This window comes from Neophocaena asiaeorientalis, unplaced genomic scaffold (genome assembly GCF_003031525.2).
Source record: "Neophocaena asiaeorientalis asiaeorientalis breed wild unplaced genomic scaffold, Neophocaena_asiaeorientalis_V1.1 scaffold388, whole genome shotgun sequence".
In the NCBI taxonomy this organism is placed as follows: Eukaryota; Metazoa; Chordata; class Mammalia; order Artiodactyla; family Phocoenidae; genus Neophocaena; species Neophocaena asiaeorientalis.
In genome coordinates this window covers 846,231-861,488 of record NW_020172738.1, presented here as the reverse complement: position 1 = coordinate 861,488, position 15,258 = coordinate 846,231, and the positions used below count along the sequence as shown (strand labels likewise).

Below are 15,258 nucleotides of genomic sequence, written 5' to 3'. Positions count from 1 at the left end.
TAGCAACATTGTTCCCCTATATTCTGGATTAAAAGGGATGCCCCTACTGGGTCAAGAAGAGCCTCTGTCACCACAGTCCAATCTCAGCAGTGGGTAAAGGTGAACTCAAGTGACCGAAGTCTGGAAGGCCCTGGTCTCACTCCTGGTAAGGGAAGCGTGATACTTTCCCACCTGTAATAGCCTTGACCCTTTCAGGTACTTAGGACAGTCACTCTGCCACCAGGTAGAGATGACTGTAAACTAGAAATGTAGAAAGGAATTGTTAGATCTTAAATTGTTAGATCTTAATTAAATAGAACTAGAGTTGATGGCTTAGTGGTTGTTCTATAATGAGTCCCTGTTACGAGTGGCTAAAGAGATTGGCAGTGGGAACCAGGATGTGGCCGGGAACAGGGCTGGGAGAAGTCTCTGACAGGACTTCTGAATTCATAGCCAAGAATGTGGCTTCTATTGAATCATAAAAGATAGGGAGGGATTTCTAGCTGTGACCCACTGAGATGAAAAATTGGGTTGTATTATCTTGTCCTGGAGTTACCGTGACAGTGGTTGGGGGGCAGGGGGTGGTAATAAAAGGAACAAAGGCTCTGAGTCTGACCTGGTTTTGAATCCAGGGTTTATTGCATACTAGCGAGGTAACCTCGGACAAGTGACATGGAACCTCTCTGAGCCTCAGATGATTCATTTGTGAAACACGGTTTATATGGCTCTTGTCAAAGGTACATTAATGTGTGTGGAGCCCCTGGCACAAAAGAGATATTAAATAAATGGTCACTCCTGCTATCCTTATCATTTTTATCATCATTATTGTCAAAATTACGTTCATGTAGTTGTTATAGATTACAAAACACTTTCACATGTTCTCACTGAAGTAAAAACAGATTTCAGCTCAATTTGCTCCCACAGAATGAGGTTTTGTAACCTTCCTCTGTCATAGCACTGGTAATACCATATTATCACCACATTGGTGTATCTGCCAACCCCATTAGACTGTGAGCGCCTTAAACAGAGGGATCCTCTTATGGATGCCCAGTGCTAGAGTAATCTAGTGGTTCCGTTTCCATGCATCATGGATCCACGTAAGGAAGCACTTTCTCACGAACAGAGCCCTTCAGAAGTAGAGCAAGTAGCTTCAAGATGTGAGCTCTCCCCGACCCCCCGCCGGGGGTGTGTCAAGGGCCACCTGGCAGGGACATAGTTGAAATGTGGCTGAGCTGATTGGGAGGCTGGCTTAGAAGAGATGGTTCTTAAGCCCCTATTTACGTCCTATTAGTGCTTTAATTGGATGAAGCAGTTCTGGTGTCCACTCAAGTTCATTCACAGGAGCATTTGCGGACTTCCCTGGTGGTGCAGGGGACGCGGGATCAATCCCTCGTCTGGGAAGATCCCACATGCCGCGGAGCAACTAAGCCCGTGCGCCACAACTACTGAGCCTGCGCTCTAGAGCCCGTGAGCCACAGCTACTGAGCCCACGTGCCGCAACTGCTGAAGCTTGTGTGCTCTAGGGCCCGCGTGCCGCAACTACTGAGCCCGCATGCTGCAGCTAAAGCCCTTGCGCCTAGAGCCTGTGCTCCGCAATAAGAGAAGCCCCCGCAATGAGAAGTCTGCGTACTGCAATGAAGAGTAGCCCCCTCTCACCGCAACTAGAGAAAGCCTGCGCGCAGCAACAAAGACCCAACTGCGGCCAAGAAAATTAATTAATTAAAAAAAAAAGAAAAGAGGAACATTTGCATGTATTTAAGTTTGTGGGCCCTGTGCACAGTGAGCCAGACATGGCCGGCCTTGAGGACTCTTCCTTCCTGTGCTTCCCCAGCTCTTTAGAACTCACAGGACTCACCTTAACCCCAGTAGATGAATATTTTTTGAAGTAAAAAAATGTTCAAAGTATAATTTCCTATGGCAGACAGTGCATTTTTAAACATCAAATGGGTCCTGGGTGTTTTGGCAGCATTTACTACATAACCTTTTGGATTTATATTTTCTCTTTCATAGAATAAAAACTTCAGTGCCACTACCTCAGGAGTTCTGCGAGTTCACATTATGTAAATATATGTAATAAAATATTTACTTAGGGTTTCCATTAAAAAGGTCCGAAGGAGAGAATAAGAGAGCTTCTCTTTGCTGGTTTTAGAGGCTCTTCTGGGAATTCTGAAATTTAAGCCTCTCAAATATGTTTGGATTGGCCCCCTTCGTGTTTTATCTCCTGTAATGAACTCTTTGTCAGTTTGTCAGTTTTGACTAAGGACAGAAAGTTCATGTGTAGTAACAACACACAGACTGAATTTAAAATTATGGTTTATATCATGATGTAACAATCCCCCTCTTTTCCTTTAGTCAATATTTACCTGTTAGGCTAGTATATTATAATTCTGACTTCAAAAGAAGACACTTTATTTTACCTTCTCCGAGTGTTGGTTTTAGATACTTGTAATATCAAAACTGGGAGTTGTTGAGCTGTCTGAGACGCTTGGCCGAATTCTGTTAGGGTTGAGTTCCTCGATCATTGCGGGGCAGGTTTCACTGCTCCCAGTGACCCAGCAACACAGCTGCATGGCTCACAGGATGAGGCAGCTGAACTTTGAGCCACGCTGGTTTTCCTCAGCTTTCCAGACAGCCCTCTCCTCTGTGGGAAATAAGTCTATTCTGTTATCCCATAGCAGCCAGTATTTCTTAGATGGACTTGGGTTTTCCCTAATGTATTAGTGTTACAGGACTGGGTGGAGAAACCCAGTGCTGCCCTGTAGGAGTGTGAGACAGATGAGAGTGGGGAATCTTAAATTCTTTTCCATCCCTGAACCTCTTATTTTAACCGCCCCAAGTTTAAACATTTTTCCATTTTAAAAACAGGGAAGAATCATCTCCCAGTGAAGAAGGAATAGGAGGACAATAAATGGCTACAAAATTTGAGGCTAAAATGTGAGATACCTTAAGACTGATTATCCAGGTAACCAGAGGCAAGAGTGGTGACGTGTCAGTAACTCTTTCTGAGTCAACTTGGGAATCAGTCAGGATTCTTTTAGTGAGAATTCAAGTTCAGCTGGATCCTGGAGTTCAGATGAGGTCATCTTGATCCTCCCTTTATTTCTTAGACCTATTGTTTTCTATATTGGCATGATTATGTGGCAAAAATGTTTCCTTGGCGGCTCCAGACTTATTGTCTAGGGTCCTGGGAGAGAGACCCTCTTTTCTGCAGCCCGTATCAATCCCTGAAAACAGGCTCAGAATAGATCTATTGACACTTGCGTCACAGGCCTGTGCCTAGACCAGTCACTATGAACAGGAATGGAGTATAACGGAATTCCATCAAGCACATACTTAAATTGTCAGCAGATTCACCTTTGTGCTTGTGTCATCACTGTGCTTCTGTCTGCCCATTATGCTTCCCCTCTGCAAACTATATGCCATTTCACATGTGTACTCTTTTCCATATTCTGTCCATTATGTGCATTTTTGTGTGCATATAATCACATATACTCCATCTGATAGATGATTTATGGGATGTTCAAGAGGAAATCTTAAATGTATAACCTAACCAGCCCCCAAGCCCACTTTAGGTATGATTCTACAAGCCTGAGTCATCTGACCATGTCTCTGGTAGAACTCATAGAGAAGACAGGGCCTGTTGAAAAAACAACTCCACCAGGAAGGGACAGGGCAATTCTAAAATGGAAAAAAAGTAGGTCTTTTACCACAGTAGGCAAACAAATTGTTGATTCGTTCACTCAACAAACATTGAGTGCCTATGGTTTGTCAGGCATTCTTCTAGGCACTGGGCCTACAACAGTGGACTTGACACAAAAGGCCCTGCCTTACTGGAGCCTGCACTGTAGGGGCAGACAGTAAACACATGAGCCAATAAAGATGTGCTGTGATATCTGATAGTGATGAAAGCTCTGAAGAGAAGACCACGAGAAGCATCTTCAGTTATGGATTAGGTGCTTTAACAGAGGGCAGAGAATCTCTTCTTGTCCTGGGATTCTCTTTCAGTTGACCCTTACAAGGTAGGAAGGATTTTGATGGGCAGACCCTGTTGTGATTATTATCCCAAGTGTAAGAAAAAGCATGAGCCAAGCAAGCATCTGAATGGGATGAGGTAAGATACGTTCTGGGAATGGAAAGCAGTTTCCCATGACAGCTGCGTAGAGAGCATGTGGAGGATGAGCCATAAGGCTGGCGAGGTGGACTGAGGCGAGCCCGGGCAAGGGCACGAGTAACAGGCTAAGGAGCGACATCAGCAGACCCATGGGTACGAGAGGGGTGTTAGCAACAGTGTGGAGGGCTAGGTGGGAGGGGGTGGAGTCAAGGTAGGAAGGCCAGCCGTGGGACCGAGGAAAGGCTGTGGCAGACAGGGAGGGCAGTGCTTTCAGGGGCAGGGGCTGCAGGATTTAGGCATTAATTCCTTCTAGTGAGCTGTAAGGATTTGTTCGTCATCCAAAATGAGTCTTCTTTTACAAGTCTACTGATGTTTACTCAAAGACGAGAAGCCTTTAGAAATGGTAAACATTTGTAAAAATGGTTAATGTGATAAATGATTAATGGGATAAAAATGGTTAATGGGATAAAAATCTCATCATCTGTTGGCAGTACAATGAGGAAAGTAAATATAGCGCACACCGCAGTGGGTAGGTGGCGCACCGGGCCAGCCTGAAAATGGCAGCCTGTACTCCAAGCCCTGTGGCCTCTGGGAGGGACATGCCTTCTCGGGATGGATTCCCAGGAGGGATTGCCCTTGCCTTCCATTCCAGGCTGATCAACCTTCTTGTGCATCTACAGGCAACTTTGAAGTGGGAGTTCACATCGCTGACGTCAGTTACTTTGTTCCTGAGGGATCCAGTCTGGATAAAGTGGCTGCTGAGAGAGCTACAAGTGTCTACTTGGTTCAGAAGGTAAAAATCAGTTTCCGGTTTCTTGGATGGAAAGACGTGCTTCTATTTAATCATCTTCCTTTGTTTGTTTGTTTGTTTCTCCTTAAAAACATCCATGAGGGACAGCAATCTTGTCTGAACATCTTTTCTCACATCTAATGAGATCTTTAAAAAATGGTTTACCCCGGAAAAGTGTTTGCCCTCGGTTATTGTATGTTTTCCTGTTAGGCCCTTGTATGTCCAAGAGGAGCCAGACTGAGGCGTTCTCAAGGCAGGACACAGGCACTCATCTCAGGCCTTCAGACTGGCCCTGCCATGTAAGTAGCTCAGACAAGTGGTCAGCTTCAGAAAGAAACGAGGAACTTTCAAACTGTTGTTCCAGAGTGGGGCTCAGCAAACTCGGCCCACACCGGTCACAGTTTTTGTAAAGTCTTACTGCCATACAGTCACACCCGTTCATTTACGTAATGTCTGAGGTGACGTCACACTACTGTAGGAGAATGGAATGAAAATTTACTAGTGGCCTTTTAAGAAAAAGTTTCGAACTCTGGTGTAAAGAGTGGGGGCTGATCTGCTCTTGACCTGCCCTTTACAAGATAACCTGGTACATCCCAGAGGTGCAGAAGCAAAGGGAGCCAAGTCTGGGCTTTTCCTCTTAGTCCTGATGTTGCCTCTCTTGCTAAGTCACCGAGTCTCTCTAGATCTCCTTTGACAAGTACTTAATGATGAGCGCCAGACACTGCCCTAGGCCTGGTGGTGAATAAAAGACCACTCCTGAGTTATTCCCCCACTAGAGCTCATGAATTCGCTCCAGGCTTCTTCCTCCTCCATTTGACAGTCTGTTCATCTGTTCATTTGGCTCATCTTACATCACTGACTGTATCATGACTTGCACCTCCTAACTTCCTTGAACCCGGTGATCCAGTTTTGGATTGCTACATACAACTGGCTTGAACCTTCCCTCCTCCCATGCCCTTGGACATGACTTCTGATGTTTGCACTTTGACTGCACTTAGGTGAGGGCTATATCCCCTCCATCTACCCACGTATCCCATGGCCTTCTGGCAGCTGGGAGCCCTTTACCTGGCCCCGTCTCTCAGGGGTGAGAAAGCAGCCCAGGTGCCAAACCTGCTCCATTCTGGGAACTTCCAAATGTCATCACCTAGAGAAAGGAGACAGCTACCCAGTCTCCCTCCACTGCCTGCTCTGATTGGCAGCTCCCACTGCCAGCACGCCTGTGTGCTCACACAGCTGGCAGAGGAAAAGCCAGGCTCTGAGCACTGCCCTCACTCGCAGCGTGTCCTGGGAGGCCACTGTACTTTGGGGTCCTCCCTCTCTAACTTCTGGGAAAATTCAGCCTGCTGCCTGCTCCGGATGGAAGTATCTCGTGGGGTGCCAGGCTGTAGGTTTGAGAACACCAGCAGCATAGGGATCCTGGAGAGGCCCTGGAAAGGCGGTTCTCCGAGCCCCTGACCTTTATGAACCTGCAGATCTTGGCACAGCACTGAGACACATCTGCAGGACAGCATTCCCCTGCTCTTGGTTATCGCCAGCCTCTCTTCACTACCACCCCTTCCCAACAGGGGCTTGGGAAGCTCATGGTCCTGAGCACACGCACCCCCGCTTCCTGCTGGTTTCCGGTATGCACTGGCCCTTGTGTGGACATGCTGTCTAGACCCTGGCAAGGAGGCCACTAGGGGGGTCTGTGTGCTGCTCACTCTGAAAACGCCCCACCCCTAGAGTCCCAGGAACCTGACTCCATGCTTTTACGACTGGGCCATGGCCGTAGGGAAAGACTAGTGTCATCTTGGCAGTGCTAAGGGTGGTAGCAGATCTTTTTAAGAGGCAGTGTTCTCCTGGGCTCTGTTTTCTTTTCCTAGCTAAAGATCTGAAAACGGTCACTGACTACTTCACATCGGTTCTCCTGGATGACCCTGTGGCACCACCGCCATACCTACCACCTCCCCATCACATCATTTCCTGGAATATACCATCTGCCAGGGGTCTATTCAGACACAAAGACAGAGGAACCATATTCCAAATGCATGATTGGCCTGGGGCCCAAGGCTTGTAAGTTCACCCAACTGTTAACGGTATAATTTCATTCCAAGTCTGAAACCAAGGCTCTCTACAAATAGAGGCACCAACTTCTGTCAAGGGTTTCTTAGCCTCTCCCTCTTGCCTGTGGAGCCCACTTCTGCCAGAACTACCACAGCTTCAACACGGCCATCATCTAAGGTTTTCACCCCTTCCATAAACCCAAGACCTTCTGTTGCTGTCCTCTGAGGCACAGTATTAGGACTCCTGGCACCTCAGCCATACCTGGCAGCATGCGTGACACGTGGAAGATGGACTTCCATACATACCTCTGCCAGGTCCAACAGACCATGTCATTTGGCCTTTGAGTGGCCCAGCCGTCTGCTAGCAATAAAAGCACAGAATCTCTACTGAACAGAAGGGTTGCTGCACAGTGGAATCATCATTCATTTCCCCAACCCTGCTTGTACAGATCCATTACTCCCCCACTTACATACATGGTCCTGGACCACTTACACCAGCAGTCTTCATGCCGGCCTCAGGAGGGGTATGTTCTAGAATCCCTGGACTCCATTTCCAGCAAAGTGCCTATGTGGTGCCTACAAAGGTGTTGGCAGTTCTAGAACAGAAGTCTTCTAGGACAGTCCAAAAGTTCCTAGGATTTCTAGCATCTACCAAGTTCCTCTCACGTTTCCAACCTGTCCACCCCAATAACTAACCTCTCAGAAGGGAAGAGACAAAAATTAACTCAAAACGAATCACAGACCTCAATGTGAGATGTAAAACTATACAACTCCTAGAAGATAACATTGGAGAAATTTTAGATGCCCTTGGTTTGGCAATGACTATTTATTTATTTATTTTACGTTTACTTATTTTTGGCTGCATTGGGTCTTCATCGCAGCACGCAGGCTTTCTCTAGTTGTGGCAAGCAGGGGCTACTCTTCATTGTGGTGTGCGGGCTTCTCATTGCAGTGGCTTCTCTTGTTGCAGAGCACGGGCTCTAGGCGTGAGGGCTTCAGTAGTTGCAGCACATGGGCTCAGTAGTTGCAGCGCACGGGCTCTAGGGTGGGCGAGCTTCAGTAGTTGTGGTGCGTGGGCTCAGTAGTTGTGGTGCATGGGCTTAGTTGCTCCACGGCATGTGGGATCTTCCCAGACCAGGGATCAAACCCGTGTCCCCTGCATTGGCAGGCAATTCTTAACCACTGCGCCACCAGTGAAGTCCAGTGACCTTTTAGATACAACACCAAAGGCACAATCTATGAAAGAAAGAATTGATAATCTGGACTTAATTAAAATTAAAAATTTATGCTCTGCAAAAGACACTGTCAAGAGAATGAAAAGATAAGCCATAGACTTGGAGGAAATTTGCAAAAGACACATCTGATAAAGGACTATTAGCCAAAATGTACAGAGTACTCTTAAAATTCAACAATAAAGAAATGAACAACCCATTTGAGAACAGGCAAAAGACCTTAATAGATATTTCACCAAAGAAGGTATACAGATGGCAAATAAACATATGCAAAGATGCTCCACATCATATGTCATTAGAGGAATGTAAACTAAAATAGTCATGATGCTACTACACTCCTATTAGACTGGCCAAAGTCCAGAACACTGACAACACCAAATGCTGGTAAAGATGTGGAGCAATAGGAACGCATTCATTGCTTATGACAATGCAAAATGGTGCAGCCAGTTTGGAAGAGAGTTTGGCAGTTTCTTATAAAACTAAACATAGTTTTACCATATGGTCTAGTAATTGCACTCTTTGTTTTTACGCAAAGGAGTTCAAAATGTATGTCCATGCAAAAATCTGCACATGGGTGTTTATAGCAGCTTTATTTATTTTATTTTATTTTTTGCGGTACACGGGCCTCTCACTGTTGTGGCCTCTCCCGTTGCGGAGCACAGGCTCCGGACGCGCAGGCTCAGCGGCCATGGCTCACGGGCCCAGCCGCTCCGCGGCATGTGGGATCTTCCCGGACCGGGGCACGAACCCGTGTCCCCTGCATCGGCAGGAGGACTCTAAACTACTGCGCCACAAGGGAAGCCCAGCTTTATTCTTATTTTCTAAAATTTGGAAGCAACCTCCAAAATGTCCATCAGTAGGTGAATGGATAAACTGTGGTACATCCAAACAATGGAATATTATTTGGCACTAAAAAGAAACCAACTATCAAGCCATGAAAAGACATGGTTCCTCCATAGGAACCTTAAATATAAATTACTAAGTGAAAGAAGCCAATCTTCAAAGGCTACATACTGTAAGATCCCAACTATATGACTTTCTAGAAAAGTGAAGATTATGAAGGCAGTGAAAAGATCAGCAACCGCCAGGGACTAGCAGAGAGGGAGGGATGGGTAAGTAGAGCGCAGAGGATTTTTAGGAAGTGAAACTACTCTGTATGGTACTATAATGGTAGGTACTTCTCATTATACATTTGTCCAAATTCATAGAATGTAAAACACCAAGAATGACCCCTAATGTAAACTATGGACTTCGGGTGATAATGATATGTCAGTGCAGATTCATTAGCTATAACAAATGGACCACTCTGGTAGGAATGTTGATAATGGGACTGTGCATGGGGTGGGGGGCGGGGAGGATATGGGAAATCTCTGTAACTTCTGCTCAATTTTGCTGTAAACCTAAAACTGCTCTAAAAAAATAAAGTCTTTTTTTTTTTTTTTTTTTTTTTTTTTTTAATTTTAAAGGCAGGGGGAGAATGGGACTCTTCTAGGCCTTGACTGCAGCCATGTCCTTTAGGGGCTGGAGATCCTGTGGCCTGTGGCCCAAGTTTGGCTCCACCATCTTGGTCAGCCAGTGGTTGGCAGTGATGTCTTCAACCCCATGGTGGAGGTTGTCCTGTCTGGAAGCCTCTACTCCCTCTCCAGAGAGTGCTGGCTCTGACGTGCATTGTCCCAAACGGGAGCCAGAGCTATCATCTGTTCAATCCAGTGGAGGCCCTCCCCAGGGAAACCTAGCACCTCCTCTCCCCTGCCCCATAACAGTACTTTCTGGATCACTGCAGCCTAGAACATGTAATCAAAACCCTAGAGCTCCACCTGCTCCACGAGAATTGGACATCTGCTTTCTTCAGGGGTTCAGCTTTGCCTGCCGTTTATACTGGGTGCTCAGAACCACCGTGTAGGTGTTTTCAGCCATTCCAGAAATGAGAATACAGGAGGAGAGGGAGATGGAGTTGATTATTAAGCTGTGAAATTCTGGGTCAAAAGCTGCATGATCTTCCAAACCCAGTTATAATTAACAGGGTGTTACCAGTGATAGGTGACCTGTGTGCACAGTGATGCCTAAAAGATCCAGAACTTTCAGTCATCTCTCAATAAGAATGGAAAGCTTTATCCTCATACCCCAATGACTTAGCTTGTTTCAGAGCAACTATGCCCCTGTCTGGCCTCTGTGACCTGTTCAAACCTAAATGCTGCGTTCAGAACTTCTGTTTGACCCCCATCCCTCACAATGTCTACGGCACCTGTGCCCAAGCTGTGGGCGGATATACGTGGCTTAAGGGAATGCAGCACAAACGTGTTACCCACACATACCACTGAACATCAGCACATGCGGCTTCCTCCCTAACCTCCCCTCCCATGGCCATGAAGCTGGAGCCATCACCATTCCATTGTTATCCATATGGACAGTGCTGGCCTTTAGTTTGTGTTTATATTTTTGCAGGGCCTGTTCAACATTTTTCAAGTTCATATCCACCTAACCTTCACTCACAACCAGACAAGACCTGTTGACCTGGGACTAGAAGAATTATTGTTACTGTTACACCCCTTTCTACTGACGGCATTCCTTGTCCACAGTTGTCTCCACTCATTTGTTTAATATCCTCATTCATAGTAACTGTAGCCTCAACTTCTGAGCTTCTGTAGCGTGGCGTAGCCGCGAGTACCTAAGGAACCATGAGTTACTTAGGAGGATCTTGCATTTCTGATAGGCCAAGAATGGGAATAAGGAATATGTCAGTCAAGCCTGGGTCTCATAAGACATTCATATGGAAGATGCTGTTTAACTCTCCTCTTCAGTACACACAAACCATCTGTTAGTATCAGTACTCTGGGTCTTTGGAAGTGCCAACGGTCATTGAATCCCTGGCCTGCCAACTTCACCCCCCTCAGTGGCTTCCTGCCAACTATGTCTGCTCCTCCACATTGTATCCACCTTACCGACACTTGATGGACAGCCTGAGGCAGGGAGCCCAAGTATCTTCTAGCTTATGATACCTGGGAATGTCACAGCTAATTGGCATTTACTCTACTAGGAAAGGTGTGAGAAAGAGAACCCAGCTCCCACCTCAGAAGTCTGCATAACCCACAGGATAGCTAAAATAAAGACATTTAGGGACTTCCCTGGTGGTCCAGTGGTTAAGACTCCATGCTGCTAATGCAGGGGGCCTGGGTTCAATCCCTGGTCAGGGAAGTAGATCCCACATGCCATGACTAAAAACAAAACAAAACAAAAAGATCCTGCATGCTGCAACTAAAAGATCCTGCATGCTGCCGCTAAAGATCCCACATGCCGCAACTAAAAAAAAAAGATCCCACGTGCGGCAACGAAGTTCCCGCGTGCCGCAACTAAGACCCAGCACAGCCAAACAAACAAATAAATATTTTTTTAAAATAAAGACAGATAACACCAAGTATCCACGAGGATGTGGAGTAGTGGGAACTCTCACTGCTGCGGGGAAGGCAAATTGGTACAACCACTTTGGAAAACTGTTTGATAGTGTTATGGGCTGAATGTTTGTGTCCCCCTCAAATTCATATCTTGAAATCCTAACCCCTAGTGTGATGATCTTAGGAGGCAGGGCCTTTGGGAGGTGATTAGGTCAAGGGTGGAGCCCTCGTGAATGGGATTAGTGCCCATATAAAAGAGACCCCAGAGAGCACTCTCATCACCATGTGAGGATACTGCAGGAAGGCGCCATCTGTGAACCAGGAAACAGGCCCTCTCTAGACACTGAATCTGCCATCACCTTGATCTTGGGTTTCCAAACCCCAGAACAGTGAGAAATAAGTGTGTGTTGTTTAAACCACCCAGTCTATGATAGTTTTATTTTAGCAGTCTGAACATAGTAAGACAGGCAGTGTCTTTTAAAGTTGAATGTATGTACACACTTTGTGGCCCAGCATTTCTGCTTCTGGGTCTATACCTAACAGAAATGCATGCATGTGTTACAAAAAGAATGTGTAAGAATGTTCATTGCAACACTATGCAAAGTAGCCAAAAAACTAGAAGCTATTCAATACCGTCAGCTATAGGATGAACAAATAATTTGTGGTATGTTCACTCAGTGGGATGCAATACAACAATGAGAATGAAGCAATGACAGCTCCACACACACACATAATGGTGAAGGAAGCCAGACACAAGAGTAAACACTGTGTGAGTCCATTTATATAAAGTTCCAAAACAAGCAAGGCTAGAAGTCAGGATAGGGACTACCGTTGGGGGAAAAGGGCCCATCTGGTAGGGGAACTTCTAATGATTCTTGATCTGGGCACTGATGACACCAGTGTTCAGTTTGTGAGAATGCATCAAGCTTTTCCTTTATGACTTGTGTGTGTGTGTGTGTGTGTGTGTGTGTATAATACTTAAATAAAAATATGTTTTTATTTTGAAGCTTTTTGGGGAGTGACTTTTCCTCCACTCTGGCTCCTTTCAGTATATATAACCAGCCTCATCAGGCAAGGGAGCCACATCAAAATCCAGGTACCTCACTCATCGCTTGGCCCTCCAGAGAGCACAGCTCTGATATTTGTACACTGGCTACACTTCACATAACCTCAGGTTGGAGACATCCCATCCACACCTCCTGCCCCAAAATGCAGTTGGCTAAATCCAGCCTTTGGCCCAGGGCCTCTTAGGGAAGGTGATAAGACTTCAAAATCCCTTTTGTCTACAAAAGCTATAACGTTATAATGGAAAGAGCAATAGAAGTAGCAATCAGACCACATAAAGTGAATAAATGTGAAGCGTTCTCACCACACAGATTCAAATATTTAAGAAGTTTTGGCACAATTCGGGGTTTCTCTTCAGAGCAGGTGGCTTTCCCTTATGTAGCTCCGCACTCTCCTTTTAGAGCCAGGAATTACGTTTCAGATTCAGAAATGAGAAAAATAAAATTGGGTTAAATAAGTAAGCCTGTTTCCTTTGCTCTTCTCTTTCCTTTGGTTTCGTGATTGTCATAGTCCTAGAATTTCTCTTTGGGGATGCAGAGTTGGGACTCTGAAGCTCTGGAAATGGGGAGCTGAGTGGAGGAAGGGCCCCTATGCTCCCGAGCGGCTCCAGGCTCCTGCTGCCCGGCACTGCCCCCAGCTTGGCACGAGTGAATGGCGCCAGCCCACAGCCTTGGGCAGCAGCAGCTGTGCATTCTGATTCCTTTGAACCACTACTCTGACCTTTCTTACTACTCATTTGTGTTTCTTAAAGGACAGTGTCCAGGAACTTTTCTGCTGTTTGCACTTTACTTTGCCTGTAAAAGTCTTCTTGAAAGCTGGCTGAGCTGCTTTCCCCTCCTCCGGGTTCTCTCTTGTTTGGCGGAATCATTTCTCCCAACTTCATCGATGAGGGAGGGAGTGTGTGTGTCGGGGGATGGGGGTGGGGATGCCGGTTGATTTCCCATCTGCAGGGAATGTGGGACCAGTTTCTTTTCATTCAATGTCACTGACCTGTAAGTGTCTGATGTCAGAATTACAATCTAAGCTTGACTTGGGAAATTATCCCATAGGTTAGTACAGTATACAGTGAAACAGATCTTGGGTCGAAATACCATCTTACTGTCCAAATACCATCATACTGTCTTTTATTTATTTATTTTTTAACATCTTTATTGGCGTATAATTGCTTTACAATCATCATACTGTCTTTTAAATGAAATTCTTTTTGTTGGGGTTTTACTCAAACTAATACGTATTTGGTTACTCTTATTAACAATAGGGTGTACTCAGGAGAAAAGATAAATTTATATATTGTCCATTTAAATCCTGTGGAAAAACACTCTTTCTTTTTGACAAAGGGTAGATAGCTATCAGGCCTGTCCTCAGAAGGACACGACATCTAGCCAGTTAATATTTCCAAGCTATCTTCTCTGAGAGGAAAATACAATGTAATTGTTAAATTTAAGGTAATTTTTAAAAAATAAGTGAATAAGTTTTAAAAGTAAGAGAAAACGTAAACAGCTGAAACCTAAACCTAAATTTTCTGCCTATTGGCCCAAGCACTCGTGTTATTTTAGGTGTGAAACAGCTCAAACGAAAGTTTGCCCATAAATCTCTACGATATTTTATTGGTACTGCTTTATAATAGAGATCAAAGATTGGGATTGGAAGCCCGTCTTAATGTGGAGTCCAAAGAGTTTTAAGATGTTCCTTCATGACCCCAGCATGTTGTCAGAGTGTTGATGTTTTGTTAATGTCAAACTGTGTAGCAAAGAGTTGATCAAATTTGGAATTCATGGAAGGGTTGATATGAAAAAGAAAACTCTTTAAACAGAGATGTTGGCTGGCAAATGGATTATCTCCTTCCTTTAAGTTGTTTCAGCATGTGAGTGGGGAGCTAGCTGAGTGTACCTTATTGTTAAAACCTCAAAGTCCTCAGAGACCAGGAGCAAAACTCCCCAAGGTCTCCAGCTCTGGCAGCCAGTGGGCACCGAGGGTGTGAGGGAGGTTTGGGAGCCAGCAAAGACCTGGGCAGAAAGGGGCAGGAGGGGCCCCTGCAGCCCCTCCTGGCACTAGAGAACCCCCAGTGGGTTGTTGACGTCTGGCCGCCTTGAGCTGTTACAGCCCCCATGTCGTTGCTATTCCCTCCTGTTCCTTTTCGCCTAGATAATTGATCTCTCCCCCTCTGTGGCCCTTTCCGCTGGTCACAGGGCTGTCCTGGCTAACCTGTTGCTGAACTTGGCCAGCTCGCCTGCTGTGGCTTTAGCAGATGTTTCTGCTCTCTGAGGCTAACATAAGATTTTAGTCCTGTTGGTACCCCCACCCAGCTGCCTTGGGCAATTTACCTAAATGATCAGTTTCTCTCAGTTCTCCTAAGTCCGAATCCAGAATGCTTAGAAAGGCAGTGTCCTATCATCAGTGTCCTTTTTTTCCATGACAGCTTTTAAGCTCTGTCCTCACCCAACTTTGATTCTGGCCCTGAGACACACATAGAAGACTTAGCCCCTTTCCTTTTCTGCCACTAAAGTGCCACCAGTCTTCACCCAGTTAGCATTTATTGAGTACCAGCTGTGTGCCAGGTGCCTGGTCTACAAAGATGAGACAGGTGCTGACCTTGCCCTGGAGAAGTCAGGGGAGGCGGGCATGTAACAATTACTACACACTGGCC

The 15,258-nt window shown here is 45.7% G+C and overlaps 1 protein-coding gene across 5 annotated transcripts in view; it reads left to right on the top strand.

Moving 5' to 3' along the window:
• Window positions 1-15,258, top strand: part of DIS3L2 (DIS3 like 3'-5' exoribonuclease 2) — a 370,907-nt gene that overhangs the window by 251,054 nt on the left and 104,595 nt on the right. For 4 of the 5 annotated variants that reach the window (XM_024740590.1, XM_024740587.1, XM_024740591.1 and 1 more), the window contains one exon: window positions 4,771-4,883. In XM_024740590.1, coding sequence (XP_024596358.1) covers window positions 4,771-4,883 — 113 coding nt within the window. Of the gene's footprint in view, window positions 1-4,770; window positions 4,884-5,090; window positions 5,180-15,258 lie in introns of all 5 variants that reach the window. The other variant, XR_003002632.1, reaches the window with a different exon arrangement.